The sequence below is a fragment of the Thunnus albacares genome, chromosome 4 (genome assembly GCF_914725855.1).
Source record: "Thunnus albacares chromosome 4, fThuAlb1.1, whole genome shotgun sequence".
Taxonomy (NCBI): domain Eukaryota; kingdom Metazoa; phylum Chordata; class Actinopteri; order Scombriformes; family Scombridae; genus Thunnus; species Thunnus albacares.
In genome coordinates this window covers 14,645,714-14,655,753 of record NC_058109.1, presented here as the reverse complement: position 1 = coordinate 14,655,753, position 10,040 = coordinate 14,645,714, and the positions used below count along the sequence as shown (strand labels likewise).

Sequence of the window (10,040 nt, the reverse complement as noted above, 5' to 3'; positions counted from 1 at the left end):
AGTACCCAATACATCTCACAGAATAGAGAAAAAGGAGAGTAAGAACTATTTGTCCTTATCCCTAATTTTTTTTTTTTACTGTGGTTGGTTCAGTTTTATACATTTTTCTAATGACCATTAATCTTTCTGTTCTCATTGACTGTATGTTCTCATTATGACTTAAGAGAAGAGATAAGATTTAAAAAATATGAAATAGGTTGATTTAAAATATTTATTTATTAAAAATATGCTTTCACTGAAATCACAAAATGTCATCTCAGCACATTATGACAAACCTTTAACAATGAATTGCTTTAATAAATCATTTTATACATAAAATATAGTATGATACAAAAATAAAGATAGAATTACAGTATAACATTAAATTAAAACAGTATTCAAATCCACCACTTAAAGTGTAAAGACATTCTTGCATCAACAGTGTGCTCTGTAACCATATACAAAACCACACACTTAAAACAACTAGAGCTTAAGAAAATAAACTGATTGACATTTGCTTTCTGTAAGGTCTATTTACATTTCTAGTATAGTGCCCTCCTGAGTTATAAGTAGTATACCCTTCAAGCAAAATTTGCTCTAAAAATACAGTATATGATTATAAAGTGCCTAGTAAGTTATGTTATGATGGCACCTCAATGTCACATTGAGTCCTGGGACAGGAAGTGCTTGCAAAATAAAACAAACAATAAACTTCAGCATTAAACAATAAAGTAATAATACAAGTGCAGCTTTTAGAGGCAACAGAGAGAGATATTCATTGTGGATGAAGAATGGCAAAAAAGATCAAAACAATGTGAACATGTTTATGAGATATTTGAACAAAAATGTGACAAAAGATATTAGTGATTAAAATGCTCCATCTTCATTTGCTCAAAGTTTTACTTGTTGCCTCATGGCTGTACAATACAGGTCCTTAAACCATGCAATTTACCAATCCAGTAAGGAAAATTACCACCCTTGAGACACCATCCAGAAAGCAGAAAAGATCTTAGACTTCTACACTGCTTAGTGTAAACATAGGTAGGCTAAGAAAAGAAGTAAACAAGGATTTGTCCCATTTCCATACCATAGACTAACATCTACTAATGCTGGCAGTGTAATACTTGTTGGTATATAAGTACTGTACTATATAATTTTCACTAACATGAAATGAAATGACATATACCAGCTTTGTAAAACTACTGCCAATTTTAAATGCAAAAACATCTCAAAAAGTGGCTTAAAGTGTTCAGCTGTAAGTCGGTCCTTCATTTGTTTTATTTATTGTATTGTGAGGCAATAGTGTCCATCAACACCACACTTTAAATCAAAGGATTTCAGTATGGATACTGGCATATTTTAAGTATATTTCACTCGGTCATTTCCCAGGTATGGATGTGTGTACATAAAACAAATTTAGAATGATAAATTTTAGGACTATGCATTGTACAATCGGGATATGAGGAAGATGATTTCAGAGCTCCCCAAATGATTTACAGATTGCCTTTAGCTGAAAGCTCCTAATTTTACATCATCTCAGAAAACTTTAGACTTTGAGAGCTTTAAATGCCAACGTGCAACAGTACATGCCCATTGACCCACCTACTGCACAGACCTTCACATTACCTGACACTGAAGCAATAACTAAATGTTTGCTCACGCTGCTGAGGAATGACCTTGAGTTCAAATGCTGTCAGAACCACAGTTGCCCAACTGATTAGCCGTCCTGTGTAAATAATACAGTGGAGATGCTGATCAAACATATTTCAGGCTGCATCTTCGGGTACAGAATTCAGACCAGATTTTTCCTTTTCAAACCCTTTCAGTTTCCAGTGTTGTCTTGCACTGCGCTAGATTATTCTCATCACAACTTCACACTTAAATGAAAATGGCTGTTGGATGTAATACAAGAAAAAGTCAAATTACTAATTACAAATAATTGTCCATATGAACATTGTGTCCACATTCGTTACCAATGGGAAAAGTAAAAATGATACTGTATACACAAATCAAGGGTCAAGCAGAGGGGCATAACTGATTCTCTTTGGTATTTAGACCCCTTTTACCCAAGATGACTTGATACTCAATGTACAAGTTGCACTTTGTCATCACAAGATAATAAAGAAGGCATACTTTAAATCAAGGATCTCTTGCCTTGCTTTAAAATGGCAGCATTTAAGTAGACCAAGAAAAGGCGCATATTAGCCATGTATTTATAACAGTTCTGTAAATGTAAAAAATAAAAAAGTATTTATATTTTACATATTGTATGTGGACATATATATTACTATATCATAAACCATACTGGAAACATAGCTGAGGTGCATTGAAAGAGTTTGGGCGGTGTCAGTTCTGCTCCCAGTTTCCTGAGAACATTTTACTGCATCTTTGAACTGAATCCCAGCAGCAATTGTGTACCACAAAATAAATACCATATATATAAAAAGACAGTTTGAAGCTATAAATTTTACTCTACAGTGAAGGCTTCATGTTAATCTCTTTGTGTTTTTATTGTGACCTCTGATTTACATTAATGCATAGTTTATTTCTTCTGTTTAATTTACGCCCCTGACTTATTGATGAAGGAATTAGTCTGTGCATTAGAATAGCCTGAGTGCCCTGATAATAGCTTATCATTTCTTATTTTTTGTGCATATTACTTCCTTAAAATAATCTTGAGTTTGAAAAAAAATGTTTCTGACATTATTGTCATCTTTTATGTCACTTAAAATACTAAAGTGATGTGCTGATTTCAACACGTTATGTGTCAAAATTATTAAGTCTTGTCAGAAAGAAAAAGAAGAAGAATGTTACTTTTATGGTGGGCATTTCTAATTTTGTTGCCTCAAAATGACTTACTATTTCTTGTGTAGAAAATGAACACAAATGCTGTTTGTCCCCAACTAAACACAGAGAAATACTTACATTTTCATTTCCTGTGCACGTGTGTTTGTGTCTTTCTTTATGTCTGTCTACATTACACACTTGTTTTAGATTAACTGCATGAGAGCAAATCCTCATTAATCACACCATTTCTCTTATACTGTCTTTTATGTACATCCACAGGACTCAACTATCATATCAGGGACGTCCGTTTTGACAATGCTGTGCTGAGAGTTGAAGTAGACCATGGAAAGTGGCTGGCGCTCAGTGGGAACACAGCATGAAGAGGCACCTGTGTTAATGCCGTTGACTTTCAGCTGGCTGAAGACAGTGGCGTGGAATGAGGATGCTATACCTGGGGAACCAGACAGATGTTGGAGGCACTGACCCATGCAGTAGTTCATATGGTAGCCTTCAGGTGCAATGATCCAGTCATGCCACTGGATATCCTTGAACTTGATGTAGAAGTCTTTCTTGCAGCACACAGTCACATCATCACCACAACGCAGAGAGCGCTTTCTGAGAGTGTGTTTGGAGTGGTTATCACGGAGACGCACCTGGGCCACCAGAAAGGGTTGGTACGGTGTATCAGCAGAGTCATCAAGGGAACAAAGGTTCTTTCCATCCTCGTCACAACTAACCTCCAGACGCAGCAGGCGTTGGCCACCATCCAGGAAGGACTGCAGGGTGCGTTTGATGGGGAAGGTGTGCCAGTTACTGTCCCGGACCTCGAGCATCTTTTCTATCACCAAGGTGCGGTTAGAGGGTGATACCCCGCCAACTGCCGAAAGGAAGACGCGGGCAGGGAGGCGGGAGTCCCGGTGAGGGTCCTCAGAGGAGCGGACATAAATCCAGAGAGAAGACTCGAGGACCTGGATACTCTGGCCATGTTCCTGCAGAAACTGGAATGTAAGGCTGAGGCTGGCCTTATCACTGCTTTCTGCCGCACCTATGAATCAATGAGAGTTTAAAAACAAAACAGATTTTGGTTTGGTATTTTGGTTATTTTAGAGATTGTGAGGTGTTTCACACAAGCAAATGGGGAAATAATGTATAACCATGCTTGTAATGTAAAGCTGCAGATTAATGTAAAAATAAAGGAAATGTCAGTTTCTTCCATCCATTTCACCCTATAACTATGTATTAATGACCTTTAATATTAGCTCGGCACAAGCCTTAGACACGCTTTAAACCTGACGACAGATACTGTAATCCTAAACTTTCACCACATATTTTGGAACAGTACAACAACCTGTAGTATTTAACAAGGCACATGGAAACCCTGATCTCATTTGGTGTGCCTTTTACGCTGCGTAAAAGAGATCAGGGTTTCCGTGAAAATGCGCTCATGTGGCGTTTTAGTGCCATAAAACGGGGGGAAAAAAACAGCTTGACAATGTAAACGATTAATATCACACTTACTTATATCTGCAAAGCTCACTATTTCATAGCCTTGATCTTTGACAGGTATGGTGTTTTCTAGTTCAAGAGTACCATCCTGTCTGACTCGCCCCGAATGCAGTTTGCGAAGCGCGGTGAGGAGCGCCGCCCGGGGCACCGTTTGAGTGATGTTTGGTCTTTCTTTCAGGTGCAGCTTATCCAAAAGTTGCTGTTTGGCGAGCTCTATCATCAGCCGTTCTTCTGCGTCTTTCTCCGTCGCCGGCAAGCCACAGGACGCGCAGCCCGGGGAGCCACTAACGCAGAGACCCTTCAACAGCAAGGGTGCCAGAAAGAGAAACGCTGGGTATGGGAAAGATGAAATCATTCTTGACTCTGAAGTAAATAGATGCATTTTTGTGCTCGGCGTGCGTAAAAGAACTAATAAAAAGTCTTTGAATCCTCTCCCCCGAGTTGTTCTTTGGAAGTCACAAATTTCTCAAGTGTTGTCAGAGGCTCTTGTTGGCAGCTGGACACCGTGCAGGTAGGAGATGAGAGAAAGGAGTGGTGTTTCACCCTCCTGATGGTGAAGATATCTGGGGTAATCCACCAAAACTGGTGACACGTTGGAGGGACGCACCAATGAGCGCATCGGGGCACGTAGGAAATTACTGGAAAGCATCTATCTGTCCTGCTCTCTCACACAACACACACACTCACACAACACACACAAGACACGCATTCACACGTAGACTATTGACTCACAATCTCCAACACAGGAAAGTGACGACTAGTGGCACAACAGTAACACTACGGTCAAGGACACACCTGAGACAGAATCTCACTCACTCTATGCATTTGTCATAATGACATCAGCCTGATATGTTGTAACATTATGGGATACATTTGATATAATAAGGTCGTAACCTACATGTAGGCTTTCACAACAGTACACCGTGCCACGTTGCCCTCTTCAGGGTGACTGAGCAGCCATCAGTCCAGCCGATCAAAGTTGAAATTCACTGCCCTTTAACCCAGTTACAGAAATGCCTACACAAGCTCGTAGCCACTAAACAATTGAATTGTAGTTTAAAATGTGCAAATGCTCGAGGCTATGAGGCGGGGACTGCAGCGCGGTATTTCAAACACGTTCTGTCATGTTTGCAGCAAGGTGTCATAATATAAGACTGCAAAATGATGCCTCGTGTGTGTGTGTGTGTGTGTGTGTGTATGTGTGTGTGTGTGTGTGTGTGTGTGTGTGTGTGTGTGTGTGTGTGTGTGTGTGTGTATGTGTGTGTGTGTGTGTGTGTGTGTGTGTGTGTGTGTGTGTGTAATGACTGTGTTTTTCTGTCATGTTATTGCCCGTATAAGCTTGTCTTTCCTGTATATGGGTTCTCACAGTATTGGAATAAAATCCTAAATAGCCTACACCAGTCCACCAAAATTGTAATGGAAGACATAGTTCATTTCATCTCATACTGTAATGGTTGTTTCACAGTTCTTGATAGGCTTTTTAAATATTATTGCACTGTGGGGTTTGCTGAGATGACACATATGAGGCAAATGAATGAGGCCCACAGAAGACGCTAACATACAATGTCCTAATTGATATAATAACACCAACACACAGATACAAAAATCAATTCTCCATCATCATTAGCCAGTTTACTTAAGATTTACATACATTTCCTATGAGATACGATCATTTCATTTTTAATTGAGTAGGGTGATCAAGGTAATAGGCTGCAGTAGTAGCATACGAGCAGGTAAGTTATCTTTAAAGGTTAATGACCTTTAGAGTGACAAGAAAGCTATTAACAACTACACTAGACTACACTTTATGGACTTGGGTAAAGGGTTCAATACGGCTATGCACCCAAGGAAAAAGGGATGACTTTAAGTATTTAAAGCACATCATGTGTTGTCCTAAAATAGGACACGTTTTGGGTTCAGCAGGACACATTTCAGACAAGCTGCACTGACAATCAAATAAAGTCATCTCAGAAGTTTTCCTAAATTGTATGAGTGTATCATAAATAAGTTACACCAGTGGTACTTATTGTGAATGTGCATGTTTCCCCCCCTTTTGTTTCTTTTTTGCCTTAAGGATGAATATGAGGTTGAGCAGGGGGCCTTACCACAGCATTGCAGTACTTGCCTGCCAACCTGTGGGGAAATTGAGCCATTACAACAAACTTTTTTTTTTAGGTACAGGGCTCTATATGAATAACATGTAAATTAAAAGTAAATAAACATTTATAATAGTTTTATTCCTATCCAATGAATAGCCCATGAATTCCTACGTTTTAATTTGCATCCCACTTAGGAAAGTGGTAAAAACAAAGTCTCAGTCAGACTGATAATGGTTACTATAAGGTATTCATATTCTGACATATATTTATTATTAGACCTCATATGTAAGTGAAAAATTATGTGCCTTCATGAAATGCTGCAATAGTATAACAGCTAAGCATCTAACCAAAAAATGACTTAAAACAGATGACAAAAATGTAGCTTAATGAATATATCCATAAACAAAAACAAACGAACAAACAAACAAAAAAAAAACATTCTGTCAATTTTAACATTTTGTGGCCACCAAAGTTAATGGTGCATAAACAAAATTACTATAACTGAAACGTCTCTCTGTGATTGAGAAGTACGCCGCTGACGTAAACTGTCGGTGAAGAGAGGGGGGGGTGGGGGAAGTGACGCTGACACACACATACACACAAGCCTGAGCCAAGAGGGGGAATAGCGTTTTGTTTCTTTTTTCTTTAATTTGTGTCCTTTTATTCTTTGGCGTTTTGTTGTCATTTAGCTGTATTCCTGTAACGGAGTCGACTGCCTCGCTCCTCAGCGCTTGCTGGCTGTTATCGTTAGCGTTCATGCCGCTCTTCCCTCACGCGGCGCTATTTTGACAGTCGGGATCGCAGTGAACCAACTCAAGCTAGTAGCACCATTATATTAGCACTGGTAAGTCATTCGGAAAGCTGGCTACTATTTTGAGAACTGACAGTGCTGGTGCAGTTTTATAACAATGTTCGCCTCGTTGTAAACATCTGCTACTTGTTTGGTTAACCAGCTGTGATATTAACACAAGGTATCGTTAACGCAGCGTACACTGAAAAGAAAAGGCTAGCTAGCAGGCTAACATTAGCTAGGTGGCTAATTATACTCGCAAGCTAAAGCCGTGTGCTAGCTATTGTTAGCGTGTGGGCAAGCTAATATTTTCAGTCAACTACATAGCCTTTGGCTCTGACCATACTGCCATCTGTTCTCTGCAGACACAACTTGAAGGATTCTCCACACGGACTAGAGACATACAACCAGCAAAACGGTGAGCTGAACAGTTCAAGATGACTTGATAAGTTAAAAATCGATGTTGTCCATGATCTTCAGCCAGATATATTAACGTTAAGCACCTCTTGAAGGTACGGGGGTCTCCATGCTTGATACGAGATGGCCATGTTAACGTTTTATCTTTCTCGTCTTAGTTGAGAGAGGATTGTGAAACTCCGTGGAAGAGACTTGTTAATGAAGTGATTAATTCTTTGATTGAATGGAACTGGTGGGACTGGTTAGTTGGTGTTCATTGCAACAGTTCCACCTTAGCTGTTGACAACAAGGTGTTATTTATACCAGTGTACCCTGAGACACACACACACACTATATATATATATATATATATATATATATATATATATATATATATATATATATATATATATATAATGCATATGTGTGTGTATATATATATATATGTGTGTGTGTGTGTGTGTGTGTGTGTGTGTATATATATACACACACACACACACACACACACACACACACACGCACGCATTGATGGTCAAAAACTAAAGAAAAAAAGGTGTAATGAGAAATTTGTTGGAAGTTACAAACCCATAGTCTGTAATAATGTGCGTGAGTGTTAGTAGCATCTGAAGCAGAAGTGAGCTGATTTAGAAGTTATGAGTTGGTGTCTATAGCACCATGGCATGGAAGTGTATGTTGGATCAAGGCTTTTCCAAGCATTTTTTTGCCACACTCTTTTTTGGGATGGATCAGAAACAAACCTCTCATTCTTTTTGTGCTCAAAGCCTTAATTTTGTAAAACACATTGGTTAAGGAGGATTCAAACAAGAAATGCTTCTAATCAAGAAATACTTGACAAATGGCCATCGCTGTCTGTGCCTTGGCTTTAGCTTTACGTTTTGACACTTGAGCCGGAAATAGATAGCAAGACCGTTGTGTCAAACAAGGTGGGATCACAGCACAGACTGCCTGAGCTGTGATTCAAACATCTGCTCTGGGAAAACAGCATGTGTGTCTGAAAACATATATATTCATATCAGTTGGCATTGGACAGCCATGTGATGTTGAGAATTGGCAAGCAGTAGGCAGGGACTGCCAGAATAGTCACATTTGATGTTCAGAGTGTCTTGAAAATACCACAATTTGTCTGTTCCTTTGTAGACTATTCTGAATGAGATCAAGGACAGATTAAAGAGGTACCTTACTGAACAATTTCAGTATTTCTGTGGTGAGCTTAGTGGTTCTTCCATGTACTAAATGTGACCACATTGCCACTTTTGCTTCTTCATTTGTACATTCTACATCTGTCTTTCCTGAAAAATAGTGAGTGTGATTGTAGTATCATTGAGAAAGGACTTATCCATAGTAGAAGCTGATGGAGGTGAGTCATTGAATCAACAGTCTGCTGTTGCTAAGGCCAGCTTTGAGAAAGATGGAGTATCCTGCCTGCCTGTCAACATGTTTCCCCCTTATATCCTGCAAGTTGCACATCTGGCAGTTGCATTACTTATCACATTGAAAATAATTGATTAATTGTTTGGTAGTTTTTTGGTGGTTTGTGGGAATTGAGATTTCAATAATGAATAGGTTTCATAAGTGTGCTGATTTATTTTTATGGTTTGCAGAATGCATGACCATAAACAATTCTCTATTCATACACAATTAAAATGTGTGATTTTATGTGTTGAACCTACTTGGTTTTATTGTATTTACTTCCTATAATCAAACATTTGTTATGGTTGACATAGAAGTGCTTTTAATACTATATTTAAAGGCTGATTTAATTGAAGTAGGCAGCTGTTATCCAATAGCACATGATCGCCGTGTTTATTTGACAGCTTGGTATCCATATCTGCTTCTGTCTCTGAATCTCTGTTTGCAGAAGCAGAAGAGTGGCTTTTTCTAGAGAGATTTGAAGAGCTATTTATAGATCTCTGCCAGAGCACCATGCGTGGTGCTGTTGCTGCTGCTCCTATCTCTCTCTCTTCTCTTAACCACTCCTGCTTCTGTTTCTCTGTCTCTCTCCATCTTTATTTGTTCCCTCTCCTTTTCCTGTTCTATTTCTTTTTGTTTTCTGTGCTCCTTTTCTCTTGATGTCTTCCTGTCTCACTGATTCTCGACCCTCTGTTTCCATACCTATCCCTCATTGCTTGCTTTGATGTAAATTATTGATCGAAGCAGGAAGGGAGGTGACTGGTTGCATGGCTGTAAGTCAGGCCTCAGATTGGGTATAGCTGCCTGACTGACTTCAGTGTCGTTGCTGCGAAGCTGGAGGGTTTTCACATGATAGTTCAAAGGGAAAGAAAATTTGTCACATGTTGAAATTCAACATTGGATTGTAGGATCCAAGCAGTGCGTTAAGTGTCTGTTTTGCTAGTAAAACTGATTGAAAAAAAGACTTGTAGAATGAATATCTATTGACTTAATGTAAGGTTAGCTTTAGTTTAAGGTTTTGTGGAAAAAAAGGGCTTCATTCAACTCATGCA

At 38.9% G+C, this 10,040-nt stretch overlaps 2 protein-coding genes across 12 annotated transcripts in view; one reads left to right on the top strand and one right to left on the bottom strand.

Moving 5' to 3' along the window:
- Positions 1-261: 261 nt before the first annotated feature.
- Positions 262-5,320, bottom strand: LOC122980967 (inhibin beta B chain). Its single transcript, XM_044349432.1, has 2 exons — positions 4,285-5,320; positions 262-3,811 (listed from the first exon to the last, which is right to left on the bottom strand). Exons 1-2 carry the CDS (start codon positions 4,652-4,654, stop codon positions 3,030-3,032), a joined length of 1,152 nt encoding a protein of 383 aa, XP_044205367.1. The 5' UTR covers positions 4,655-5,320; the 3' UTR covers positions 262-3,029.
- A 1,600-nt stretch (positions 5,321-6,920) lies between these two features.
- LOC122980403 (R3H domain-containing protein 2) overlaps positions 6,921-10,040 on the top strand; it is a 64,303-nt gene continuing 61,183 nt past the window's right edge. For all 11 annotated transcript variants that reach the window (XM_044348376.1, XM_044348367.1, XM_044348375.1 and 8 more), the window contains exons 1-2: positions 6,921-7,215; positions 7,527-7,579. The gene's annotated coding sequence lies outside the window, so the exon portion shown is untranslated. The remainder of the gene's footprint in view (positions 7,216-7,526; positions 7,580-10,040) is intronic.